This window comes from Dermacentor silvarum, chromosome 10 (assembly GCF_013339745.2).
Source record: "Dermacentor silvarum isolate Dsil-2018 chromosome 10, BIME_Dsil_1.4, whole genome shotgun sequence".
Taxonomy (NCBI): domain Eukaryota; kingdom Metazoa; phylum Arthropoda; class Arachnida; order Ixodida; family Ixodidae; genus Dermacentor; species Dermacentor silvarum.
This window is the reverse complement of record NC_051163.1, coordinates 94,409,926-94,423,263: the sequence shown is the minus strand read 5'-3', so window position 1 is coordinate 94,423,263 and position 13,338 is coordinate 94,409,926. Positions and strand designations below refer to the sequence as shown.

Here is a 13,338-nt window from a genome sequence, read left to right as displayed (position 1 = left end):
ACAAACCGAAAAAAATGCGTAGTATACAGGAAGCGAACATTAAAATAACTGACTAACAGAAGTGAATTTGGGTCGCTGCTACAGTCCCTTTTCTAACACTACAAATGCTTCTAATAGGAGTCAACCCTCTTGGTTTTCTGCCATGCATGCTCTAAGCAAGTCGAGGCTCACAAATGCATGTTACAAAAATGAAGCAGTACTATTTTCTTAATATTTATTTTTAATTTTCTCCCTCACCGTCATTTACACAGCATCCAGTCATAGCCTATTAAACTTTCATACCACAACAGCAGCAAAACTGACAAAAGACATCTTGAATTTTTTTCAAGCAGCTGCTTTTGTCCACCAATGCAACAAAGCTATGCTGTGTTTGCCAAGGCTGAGAGCACAAGTGGCACGTGGTTAGCAACCAATGAGTAGAGCAACCAGTAGACATAAAGCAAGAGCTAAGGCCACTTAACCCTTTCGCACCATTCCTTTCACACCGCGCTCAAATGCCAGCTGCACATTCAGCCCAAAGCAAGAACAAAACCTATACAAACTGCCAGAAGGACACAGTGTAGAGAGCACTCACTGTCGGACAAGCAGTTTTCTTTTGAAACTTCGGAGGGAACCCTATCTGGACAGAGGGAACAGTTTTGAGAAAGCTAGGGCACAGATTGCGGCTCATTAAAGGTCCTAACAAGCTAGTACGACAACAATGCGATCACCTCAAGCCCAGCACTTTGAGACACAACATAGAAGATTGAGCGATATAGGATAACAGCTGTACGTTAATCATGAGCAGCGTGCCACTCCCATGTACATTTGGGATACGAGCAGATAACCCCACGTCATTGGAAGCCGCTCAGGAACACTGGAGCCTCTCAGGAAGCTGGAGCACCAGTGACCAAGCTAGACATCGCGGTACTGTCCCTTATCCTGCAATTGTGGATACAGAGCGGAACACGACTGCAGCGTCATGACCACAGTGGGCATGACGCCCTCGAAATCACTACCGCGACTCCATCCTAGAAGAGAGGGAAGTGTGTACAAGCAACGCACCACTGCTCCTCAGCTGGAGGAAGTTTCACCAGTGCAGCAGAAACGGGAAGCGACCCCAACCCGAGTCAAGTTCCAAGAATCCTGTGAGGATCTGTGAAGTGAAGTCTCAAATCCTTGAAAACCACCAACTGATGCTTCAACTGTGGAACAGATGTATCTCTCTTAAGGGACACTGAATACTATCATTCACAAACACCTGATGTTCCGCAATGTCAGTGCATACTGGATTTCAAGACAACTGGCAGTCTTTGATTGGCACAGTAGACTGCAAACTAGCATAAAGCTTGAAGAATGTTGTGACAGGAAAGGTTTTGTGACAGGTTTATTTGCCAGGTCATCACCTATGCCAAGATGTGGGTGAATCATTTATAAAAGTTACACTTGCCTAAACAATGAACACATATGGAAGCTTCCCAACACAAGAAGTTTCGAGCAACTCAGTCGGCAGGTGAACTCATGGTCATGTGTTTTTGCGCGGATAGATGTTGCATCATTTTGATTTCCTCCCTAGTAGCGAGACTAGCTGAGCAAGTACACGAGTAGTGAGCAAGTACAGCTGTGAGGTTCTCCAACGTGTAGATAGTGCACTTAGGAAGAAACGGCCCTGCTTAAATACCATGGGGGTTCTCTTCATCCAGGAAAATATGTGTGCACATACAGCGCACCCCACAATGGGCACTTTACAAATAATCTTGGATGAGAGGTGCTGCAGCATTTGCTATAAAAGCCCAACTTCACTCCAAGACTCATTTCTTTTTGCCACTAGGATAATGAAATACAGTAGGCTGTGCGTGCATGGCTGCAACATAAAAGAAATCTTTCTACGCTGCTGGCATCCTTGTACTGCCAAAATGAAAAGGGATTACCTCGAAAAATGAGATCACTTCCATGCATGTAAACATGTTTCATAATCCAAAAAAAAATGTGGTTGATCCTCTTATATAGGAATCGGTATAGAACACGAAAGTGAAACGTGTCTTCACAGAAGTAGTGTAATGTTTATTGCACATTGATATATAATGTCTATTGGTGTTTTGTGGCTAAAGCGCCCTTAGGCGTTGATGCACCCACGCTGACGCCTGGTGGCACGTCTCCTCCATCACGACTACCAACGTCGATGACCATGAGCAACCGTCGTGCATATGGAAGCTGCACTACGCTGCACACGCTAGCACAACGCGAAAGACGAAGCACGTAACTGACACACTAATACAACGCGCAAGCCAAAGCACGTAACTGAATCGTCACCGAGTCAAATCAGCGCGTACAGCGCGTCGTAATTGCAGCCTCCGCGATCAACTTCAGAAACATTTTCAGAGCTAATTGCGGAGGCCACGCTCCGCTGTGCTGAGTACGGTGAACGCCACCTAGGTGGCGTTGGTAGTGCTTCTTGATGCCAGCGTCCCTTCGAATGCTGGCATCGAGGCGTCGTAGTGCTGAGACCACCGAAGCGTTCACTGTCGGTGCGCGTTAGTGTCATAGAGCGCGGGTACACGGAGGAGTGTTAGATATATAAGGCGCGTCTGTGTAGCTCTCTGCAAATGCGTTTGTGGCGCGATGGGTTAAACGCTCGGCGATCTATCGTCGCGGACCGAGAGGTCGTGGGCTCGATTTCCAAATTTTGCATGTTTGTGGAACTTTTTCTTCTGGTTTCTTTCTTTGTATTATGTTCGTGTACATTGTAAGAACGTCATTCCGTATTTCCGTATGACGTATTTCCGTGACGGAAATACGTCAGTGAAGTCTTGGTGGACCCCGGCATAAAACACTTTCGTGTTAATAAAAAGTCCAAGCTTGGCTTGAGCACCTCTCATGCGCTCAACAACAGAATTAGATCAACTGATACATTAGTCTTCGTGACTTGATGAATGAGTTTGAGCTTCAGTCCACTGCAACACTTTTGGTGATAGCCATGCACTTCGCTCAGACATAAAGCAGTTGCCCCAGAAAGATGGATCATAATTTTTCAGCTACAAGCCTATATTTTGAAGAAAGTACATACGGTTCAATTATAGCAGCCTGCTACAGTTCGACGGATGACACAATTAGGAATTCATAAATACAACTACTCTACCTTCATATTGACACTATAACTCACTTTCCAGAGTCAATTGTACCTGCAATGTTGAAATATGAAATAAACATTCAAATTCCGATTAGTTCTTTTCCACCTTATTAAGTAACTCACACAAATATGATACGTTGCCAACATTTAAGAAAACACACTGCAATGTTATGTCGCGAACACAATACAAGACGTGGTTCTCGGATGGAGGCAGATGACGGTGGCACATCAAGTGCACCGGGTGCAGTGAGCAGCTGCTGGCAGTGAAAGTACATAGTACCGGAAACAACATAAATGGCTAAGATATAGCAGTACATGCCATCGGACATTTTAAAGACGATAGTCTTTCTTGGGGAACTTAAATGCTGAAAATTTGGTCTGTCTGTACGTCTGTCTGCCTGTTTGTCTGTCTGTCACCTGATTCAGCCACCCGCCCGAAGTTGGACCACTTGCTTACCACCCACACTACTTAAACTGGTACGGCTGTTCATACTTGTGAAAGTTATCGATCACAAAGTAAATATTACGCATATCTGAGGCGCAACATCACTAGGTAAGTATTAGGAGGTGTGTTCCTTTAATAGAAAATACATAGATACGTAACTCTAAAGACCCTAGTTTCTTAAGCTGCACTGAAAATGCCATGCTATGCGCGCCGACGAACGACGTTCCCCGACTGCGCGCCGACGAGCGCCCTCTGCCATGGAGGAAGGAAACCCTCTGCACAAGCTCATGTTTCCCGATGTATTGGCAGATGGCGTCCATGTCTCACTCAGCGCCTCCTCAATTTTATCAATGCCAGCCAGATGCGACCGATTCAACATAAGGGAAGCGCTGTCTGAGGCAGGGCAAAACATAAATGGCCGCTTGATAAAATAATGCGGTAAAATGAAATCTGTTCAAACAAACCTTCAAGCCAGGACGGAAATGGTACGAGAACAGCATCACGGGTGGCCGCGGATCAGACCAGCACTCATGTAGTACGGCCGGCAGAAGACTATCGTCTTTCGACGACATTTGCAGCGAAGCACGCAGATACGCGGCAAATTTATTTACATAGGAAGAGCACGTTTTTCTTGGAACAGAATACTCAGAACTGTGAAGACAATCAGGCCAACCTGGCACCTCAAACGCTTGCACATTTGTGGGAGGGTACCAAATCATGATATAAAAAGCCTTTTCACATTTTGTGGAATATCATGAATTGGTCGTGCTTGTCCAAGAGCACATGTTTGAAAGCACCTCTTATACGTGTGCTCCAGCTCTTTCTTTGCAGACAAGAGACAAGACGAAAGTTCCACTTGTGCTGAAGCAGTCCGGTGGGCCTGGTGCATGATGCACTGTTCAGCAATTAGAACAGGCACATGCTTGGCAGCTGTTACAAGCTGGAGTGCCTTACCAATGCCATCTTCAAATGGAAATGTTGAGGTACCCCAAAGAGGGATAAAACATCTGTGCGCTCTTTGAAAGATGCAACAACTAATGCATGCTTAATGTCATTGTGCTTTCTCCGTACAGCTTTGCAGTCTGCTGAACAAATACTAAGAGCAACTTTTCAGCGGTACTGATTTGAGCTTCTGTGACAATATCTTTCAACAAAAAAAAAGACTGCTTGTGTAAGTAGCACAAAATGTGCCACGTATGCTCGAGGAAGTATGCATCATGACAGACAATACTAAAATAAAAGCCGAGAGCACCATTCAGCAGCCTTCCAATATGACCGATCTGACAAGGGCTGTCCCGACCTTGACAAAATTATGGGTGGCCTTACTGAACGTAATCTTGCATCCACAATTAAACTTCAAGTACCTGCCTATGTACCACGAAGAACCAGTACATGATAGCCGCAATTCAGTCACTTTCTTTGTCATGCCTTCCCAAACACAATGCATATAGTCAGGTGGCAGCCCTCAAACAAGATCAAGGCCTTGCAACTTGATAAGAGTTGATGGTTCCTTGATGCCACAAACAGGTTCCTTAAGCTGAGCTGCTTGAACCATTCCTTTGAGCCCACCACTGTGTGCCCTGTCAGGTGCATTCTGGCTGTTGAAAGGGTACGTCATTGTGCCTGCAGGCAAAGCATCAATTGTACTAAACATCACAATGATATCTGCATTTAGAATGTTCAGGTGGACACTGCAGTGAAAATATGCAAGATTTTAAAACATTTCCAGTAGTCAAACATTTCACAGATGGCCCTCATGCAAAATTGATGGCATCTCTCGTCAGCACAGCACAAGTTGGGAAAAGGCGCCATGTTGCAAGACTGCACCCACCACAAAGAGAGAGAACCTGCCTAGGACTGTCCAAGACCTGCAGTTTGCATGAGGCATGCAAAATATTCCTAACATTCCCCGGGTTCATCTTTTACCGCGACAAAAAGGGCAACGAAAGAGAAATTTCAGATACCAGCTAGAAACGAAAGACACATTTTTTTCTTGCGCATATATGTCACAAAACAACCAGCATGAGCAGCATTTTATCACAGCCTATTTTGCCAGATTTTCTAGAAGTATAGCTACTGTTGAAGTAAAATATGATTGATTTAACTACATTATGCATTTTTATGCAAGGAAGTGAACGCTTGCTATTTTTTTCCATCTGTGATTCTGACAAGTTTCTTTGAAACTTACAGTTGCACGACATCCTGAACTACACTCAACTGAGGTGCGAATTACAATGTCAACATCAGTGCACTGTAATGTTTCGAGTGGCCCGTGAGCATTGATTAAAATAATTTCAATTTTCCACAAACACAATCACTCCAGTGCAAGTGGTGTTGTTAAGGCTATTTCGCATCGCTCACAAATACCGCACGTCTTGGACAGTCCTAGTCAGCTTCTTTCAGCTTTGTGATGGGTACAGTCCTATATAATATGGTGCACGCAAGGTCTATAGTGGCATTGCCATGCAGTTTCTCTTAGACGGGCAACTAAGAGGTCAGCAACTGTGCCTTGGGCCAAATGCTACTTAGAAACCACACATCTGAATTGTAAAAGAAATGCAAACTGTCAAATTCCAAGAAGAATGGAAAACAAGTTAGTGCAATGCAGCTGCTGTGTGTACTGTATCCTGAATTCATACGTCTTTATCAACATCACTCACCTCATGGCGACACTAAAATCACTGTTTCCATTTTTTTCCCTTCCCACCATACAGCAGAAACTTTTCTTGCAAGTTTTTCAGTGATAGAAAAAATTGCACTAAAAAATGATGTGCGATAATTAATAGTGCTTCAAATAGTTTTGCTGGTTTTCAGCTTTGTATTGCTGTTTCCTAGATTCGGAAATACAGCAGTCGGCCAAACTGGAAAGTGCAAAAGCTAATTCTGCGCTTCTTCTACAGTATCAGCTGCTAGCTAGGGGCACTTTCTGCACAAATCTGAGTCGTTACATCCAGGCACACCACTTAACTATGATCAGAGGCTGCTGTCTGCAGCCTATAGCTGACCTGCAGACAGCAGCTCAGCTATAGGCTCGTGTTTGGCATTGGCTAGTTGTCTGCCAATGCCAAACACGATATCATCAAGGTACTACATGGTTTGTCAGATTTGCTCAGCTATAGCTTGTGTTTGGCATTGGCTAGATGTCTGCCAAAGCCAAACACGACATCATTAAGTATTACATGTTTTGTCAGATTTGCAACGAATGTTAAAACAATCAAATGACAGGCCACTGAAAGTGATGACATAATATTGCATCATGAAATAGTGTGGAAAGTATGCAGTCAATATAAAAATACATCAGGCATGGTCAACCAAAACTGCTGATGCACCAAACAATTAAAACAAAAAGCAGTAAGTGGATAGCTTTAACTGTTAATCACTACAAACTTTCCTGTGTATGTAAAATCCAGTAAATGGGTTTGACAAGTTATTTGGTATTCTTCAAATCTGCAGCACATACACTAAAACACGGATCAGAGAAACATGAGACATAAAGCTTACTTGACAGCCTGTGCTTTAGTGTGTGCACATCACATTCAAATAATACCAGGATGCATAAGCAAAGAGCCCACATTCCTTCTCTCATAGACTTGACAATAGCCATTACAATTAATGGCAAAATGCTGTTTGAGCTCACTTACCATCTATAAGCATACCTTGCTCCAAGCACTAGCTGCATCCAAAGTACCCATTATACTGCTTCCTGTTTAGGATAGCTGCTCTTGCTGGGGAGTCAACACAACAGACAACAACGTGCACTTCTGACTGAAAAGTTCTTCCAGTGTGTGACCACACCAGCTTGCCAACGCTGTTGATCTCTTCGACAAACTGCTTAAGGGAGAGCATTTGAATACCACACACCTGAAGCTAGCACATTGCCACAGAGTTAAAACTGGAAGTTCATTAATCATCACTTGAATGGCCATATGGAGTTTTTGCTCGCATCAACACAGGTGCTCCATCTGTGTTCATGGTCAAAGTGATGTCGCTCCATGTCATGTTCCTCTGCTTTCTAACACTGGTAGAGAATGCCATCCGTGATGTCAGCAAAAACACCTGACACATGAGGAGCAGATGCAATCTTCTGCAAACAAAAAGCAAGGTACTGCCAACCTGTTTTAGCAGTACCAGAAGCTGCTGCTTAATGTTAAATATTGAAAAAAAACTTGCAGTAATAATTAAATGTTGCAGCTTCTCACTGCCACAAGAAGCACAATTGATGGTGTCTTCGTCTTTGGCATCATTTTATCTTCCCAGATATTGATGACAGGTCTGGCAGTATAGATGGATCCTCAGTGCTTTTCTGTTTTTTCACAGCCTCCTCACAGCATATGTAGTGCATGGCACAACTTTCTCCCCAAACAGAGTATTTATTAAAGTGAGAAGTCCTTGTAGTTGTGCCCACGTAAGACCTGAAGTAACAACATATGCCAGTATGAGTAGCATAGCCTGTGCCCTTGTTGTTTTCTGGTTTGGAAGGTACTCCTCCGAGAGCTTTGTGAAGTACATGTACTGCATGCTCACTTTCTTCAGCACCATTCTCTGGTTCACTGTCTGCATCACCCTTGTGCCCTTCATCCATCCACTTCCGAACCATCATCACTCAACTCAAAGGCAGAACTGAATTCATCGCAACTGAAGTTCACTGTACCTTCATACGCAGTGCCTATTTCACTTGCAGCTTGGTTAGTGTCTTCTACGTCGCTGACATGTGCACTCGTGCTTGCACAAGCATACATTTCTGAAGCAAGGTTGGAGTTGATGTGCCTAAGATTATCAGCTTCATTCTCGCTCGATTCAACACTACTGACATTCGTGGAAGGGCTGTTCAGGTTTTCCAGGTTCATCTGAAAGAGCAAACAAATAAGAAATTTTATCTTCTAGGGATACCAACGACAAAACAAGTGTCACATTCACAAGAAACATACATAGGGCATAGGAAAGCAACGGTGAGATTACCACTCTTGCGCAAAGCCAGTTCACTGATTAATATGTAGCACAAAAAGGACTGTGTTGCTCTATATATATTGAATTGAATTATGGGTGCGACAGTGTATGTCCCACGTGCTAACTTCACAATGGTGCATGAAGGTGCAGGTTTACCAACTCTGTCTCGGGTAATGAACAGGACCCTGATAAAATGCGCTCCCTAGGGAGTCGGCTATTATTCTGCCATTAGCCACATCCGGCTGTGTCCTTTTGCAAATACCCTGCCTTGTACATAGAAGCAGCGTTGACACAAGGACGTAGGTCAGCTTAGGTACCACTATTAGAGGGAACATGCACACGTGTGGCTGTTGTTCTGTAATGTGCCATCTGCTGGCGCCCGCTCGGCATAGGCACAGAGTGCGGCTGAGGCAGTACGCTCCATGCATTGTCTGCAATTACACCACCCAGTGATTGGTAGTAGCAGACGACACACGGAGCACAGAGCGCCAGTGGCTTTCTGCACCAAGCGGGTGCCAGGCACCAGCAGATGGCACCTCATGGAGCATTGGTCACATGCTCGATTGTTCCCTCTTACAATGGTAGATCCTGTACGTTGCATTGTTCCAGGCTAAGATCGTTGCTGTTACACGTGAATGATTCAATTAATTTTATGGCACGTCCTTCCAAAATAAATCGCGTTACCATAAACCCTCCAAGATGCGTTACCAAAAAGCCCACATTGCAACCCTCGTGATCCTTGGTTGCAAGCAACGTTGGTTGTAACTGCACTCCGAAGAAACGTGCGCGTCACGATCGAGTGCTAGCACGAAACAATTCCCGCTTTCCCCGCGTCGTGACCGATCGATGCGCGAGGCAGCACTCAAGACTACGCGTTTCTTGGCTCGGGAAGCACACCGGCGGCTTTGACGGGTCATAGTTTGCCCCTCACGCAGTAAGACTTGTAGCTGCTTTTTGTTATTCGCAGTATGAAATACTGACACGTACCTGACTTGCAGCAGTGGATGACCTTGGTCTCTTCAGCATGTACTCTCGAGTTTGCTGTGGCACTTGAACGTTCGAGTCCGGCTGCAGGTACTGCCTATAATGCTTCCTCTGATTTTGGGACATTGCGACGTTCGAAGCCAAAATTTTTCACTGGGGCGAACACTGCGGGGCAGTCCAATGTGACTATATGGACTATATTATATAAAGATGTAAGCAATACCTAGTCGCGATCACGTTAACTGCAAGCTTTTAGTAAGCTTTAGTAAGCTTGGCTTCGCCTCGCGTTAGTGATCAGAATCACGGTATTACTGACGAAATCACATAATGCTAGGCCAATGTCAAATTATAACGGGTTAGATTATAAAGGTTATTATGTCACTAAAATGCGAAAAAAATGTTCTAATTTATTTGTTTGGCGTGATTACAGCCAAATGCCTCATACGCAAGGATGTTATTGTACATCGGTTGCCGTGAAAGCTTGTAAAGTTGCTGAAAGCCGTGAAAGCATTAAGAAAAATGACGAACTGATAAGCTGTTCATTTTAAATAGCCTTATAAATAAAGGATTTAGAAAACTGACATGGAGTGCGGAGGCATACACATCAAGAAACAAGGAATGTATGCATGTACGATTGATTGATTTATTGATTGATTAAATGTTTTTGCTTATGGGATGGCAAAAGGGAAATGTGCTTTGTGTTTCTGTTTCTTCGTAAGTCTTATTTTGCTAGCACAAGATGCGATCTAAACAAGCTAGAGAAACACAGCAGCGGAGAAGATGGTTTTTGGATACTGAAATAGAGAAAGATACTATATCTTAATTTTGCTCATGCTTGCTCATCAATTAAGAAGCACACACACATGCCAGACAAGAAAATGGCTAGATGAATTTTTGTGCCATGTGAACTGATCCTACCATATAGAGTCAACCATGATCGATGTCATTGCATATTTAGTGCCAATGCTACCATAATTTCGTGTGGCAGCACATTCCTAAAAGCGGCATGCACGATCTACACATTCAGTAAACCGCCTCGTACCTATGCTATAATTACTCTGCAAGGATCTGAGTGGCGTTGCAGAAGTCGTGGGCAGCTTTTTTCGTTGCGGGGTGCTCTGTTCGTCGCAACAATAGACTGGATTTTTTTACAAGTACTGCTCCAAGAGGGCACATATGTAAATGGCAAATGGAGGCCTTAGGAGAACACCTGACATTATATAAAGCAGGCAGCGCAGCATCTCTAGGGCACCCAAGGGGCAGCGGGGGGATCAAAGTTGGAAGCAAGTAGGTCCGTGAGTAGGGGCCTCGGCGAGCCCCAACCCATGGACCAGTCTGGGTTGTGGTTTTGGTGTCCCCATTGCCGCTTCCGTGTTCTTGAGGCGTGTGGTGTCGCGGCAACTGCACTCCGATATAATAAGAAATAATGGTACGTTGTTACAACTAGTAAATAAAAAACTATTAAAGAAATATCCAGCCACCACTAACTTGCTATGCTGAGTTCTGCCCCACCGCGGCCAATTAATCCCCGCTAAAATGCTCTGCTTGGAGTGCACCTGTTGCTACTAGAACAATTACTTTTGTATGATTCTGGTTGTTCAGAAACCTTGTGCTTATATATGAACTGTATTTCAGTGCCCGATGTGTCTTACGCAGCTTCGGTGCAATTACAATTAAGCTTGTAATTCCTCTTCATTTATTACTCGAGCAGAAATGTGCATGCAGTCTTTTGCTAATTACTTTGTATGCATGATCACCGTTTCTAAACAGAAACAATCTGTTTAAGGTTTCCTTGTTTCGGCGGTGTCGTTTTGCATAATAATATCCATGTGCATATATGTAATTGATCAGCTCCTACGTTAAAGATGCGTGTGCTGCATTGCTGCGGCATGAAAAGTATGTCTTTTTTTTCTGTAAGCCGCATTGGACGCGCGCTCTTAGCCTTCGTATATATATATATATATATATATATATATATATATATTTCGGGCTAATAGACACGGTCAGCTGCTTGACAATGCATGACAGAGCGATGAACCTAACGTGCATGCCCAGGCAGAGAAGTTACAACGCAAACGCTCACTTCCAAACTCTTTTTTGATTACTGCAGGGCCACGATTTTGTAGCGATGCCTTCCGCTCGATCATATGCCCCTCTTATCATCCGCCGCTCATGGCCGGCTAGGCCGGTATTTTGTAGCGATGCCTTTAATGTAATAATGCCTTTACGCGCTTATCGCGCTTTGTCAGTGGTCGGAGCGACGGTCCGCTCGCATTATGAACGGGATCAGCCGGCCGTGAGCGGTGGATGATAAGACTAGAGTAGAATAAGTCATAATGCCTTGATACGAAATCGCGGCCTTGATCGCTTTGATAACGCGGCGGGTCGTCGCTCTGACCCCTGACAAAGCGCGAAAAGTGCGAAAAGGAATATCATCGGAGACGGAATCGCTACAAAATCGCGGCCCGCGCGCATGTGCATCTGTGTCTGTGTTGTGCGAGTTTGCGTGCGCTGAAATTTTTTTTATTGCGCTCAGAGAAATCTGATCATGCCCCTCTACATGGACGCGGTGGGCAAAATGAATGAACGCCAACAATCGTGTTCATTGACCACGTATACAAAACACACAAACGATCGATGTCAAATTCATAATTACTCTCATGAGTTGGGATGTCATTTTAAGAATGCTTAAGCCTAATGCAGTTCTCAACATTTTTATCATTAAGCTTCTGTACAACTGTACAACTTTGTGCCTTCCACCCATGGAGGAAGGAAAAAACTTAAAAAAAAGGTTTTTTTCCTTCCTCCATGCTTCCACCCACTACTGTTGTACGGCATTGCTTTAGTAGTATTTTTCTTTTCTGTTTTGGTTTGGTTTGGGTGATGCAGTGGTCCGGTCGAAGTCGCATGCCAATCCGCATCCATAGAGTCCACGGTCATAGCCACAGCTGTCATCTTAGCGAGAACGACTGCGTTGCACTGTGTTAAGCTCGAGATGCTTGTATTCGTTGAATATGAAGTGGACATGACCACTGCGGTTGTCAGGCACACCGCAGTGCAAAACTTTAACCGAGAGAATGTCGTGGATTTCGATCCAATTGTCCCCTACGACGTGTGGTGGAACGGCGATGCGACGGAGTGCTGCACATGGCTGGCAAGTTCCACTCATTCGTTAATAAGCGCAACTTAAATGTTTATAAGACTAACCTTTCGAACAATTTAATCTTCACCTGCATGTGCTTTGTCCCGCTCATTGTGCAGTAAGCATATCGCCGGCGCAATCTCGTAGCGTCACTTTGGGGTTTAGGCCTGGCTGCTCGAGACGTATCTCCTTTGATTAGAGTTTCGGGCAGTCTGCGACATGTGTGGAAGGGTCGGCGTTATGAAATGGGGAGGGGGTGCAGCACGCACTGCCGCGGACGCTCAAGGTAGACGCTGCTTTGCGGGAGGAGCCATCGGCGCAAATGTGTGATTTTGGCAGTTATCAGCAGAATTTTGGTTTTGGACACAATTTTGGGCGTAAATGTTCAGTGCCTCCATATTTAGTCTGATGGAATGACATATGCCACATGAGAACCTGTCTACTGCATGAACGGGTATCTGTCGTGTAGTGGACGTGAGAGCCACGCTTGCAAATGCTTTGCATTCATGAAAGGATGAAACGAGAGTAATGCCAGGGGGAGACCAGAGTAACTGATATTCTGGCCTGATTTGTTATTATGACACTTGAATGTTTATCACCTAACATTGCTGCCTGTCGGCAGTGTCAGCTTTGTAATGCTTTGTTAAATGCAATGCAGAAACTGAAGAAATGGTGCTGCACACGTCGAAAAGGCTCAGGAAGCCTGTATTG

At 44.5% G+C, this 13,338-nt stretch overlaps 3 protein-coding genes across 6 annotated transcripts in view; 2 read left to right on the top strand and 1 right to left on the bottom strand.

Annotated features, from left to right (window-relative positions):
* Positions 1 to 13,338, top strand: part of LOC119466292 (cuticle collagen 2-like) — a 1,179,781-nt gene that overhangs the window by 55,762 nt on the left and 1,110,681 nt on the right. The window lies entirely within an intron of this gene.
* LOC119466298 (uncharacterized PE-PGRS family protein PE_PGRS20-like) overlaps positions 1 to 13,338 on the top strand; it is a 289,395-nt gene that overhangs the window by 217,341 nt on the left and 58,716 nt on the right. The window lies entirely within an intron of this gene.
* LOC125940507 (uncharacterized) lies at positions 7,720 to 9,721 on the bottom strand. The gene is made up of 2 exons (XM_049656771.1): positions 9,489 to 9,721; positions 7,720 to 8,401 (listed from the first exon to the last, which is right to left on the bottom strand). Exons 1-2 carry the CDS (start codon positions 9,609 to 9,611, stop codon positions 8,129 to 8,131), a joined length of 396 nt encoding a protein of 131 aa, XP_049512728.1. The 5' UTR covers positions 9,612 to 9,721; the 3' UTR covers positions 7,720 to 8,128.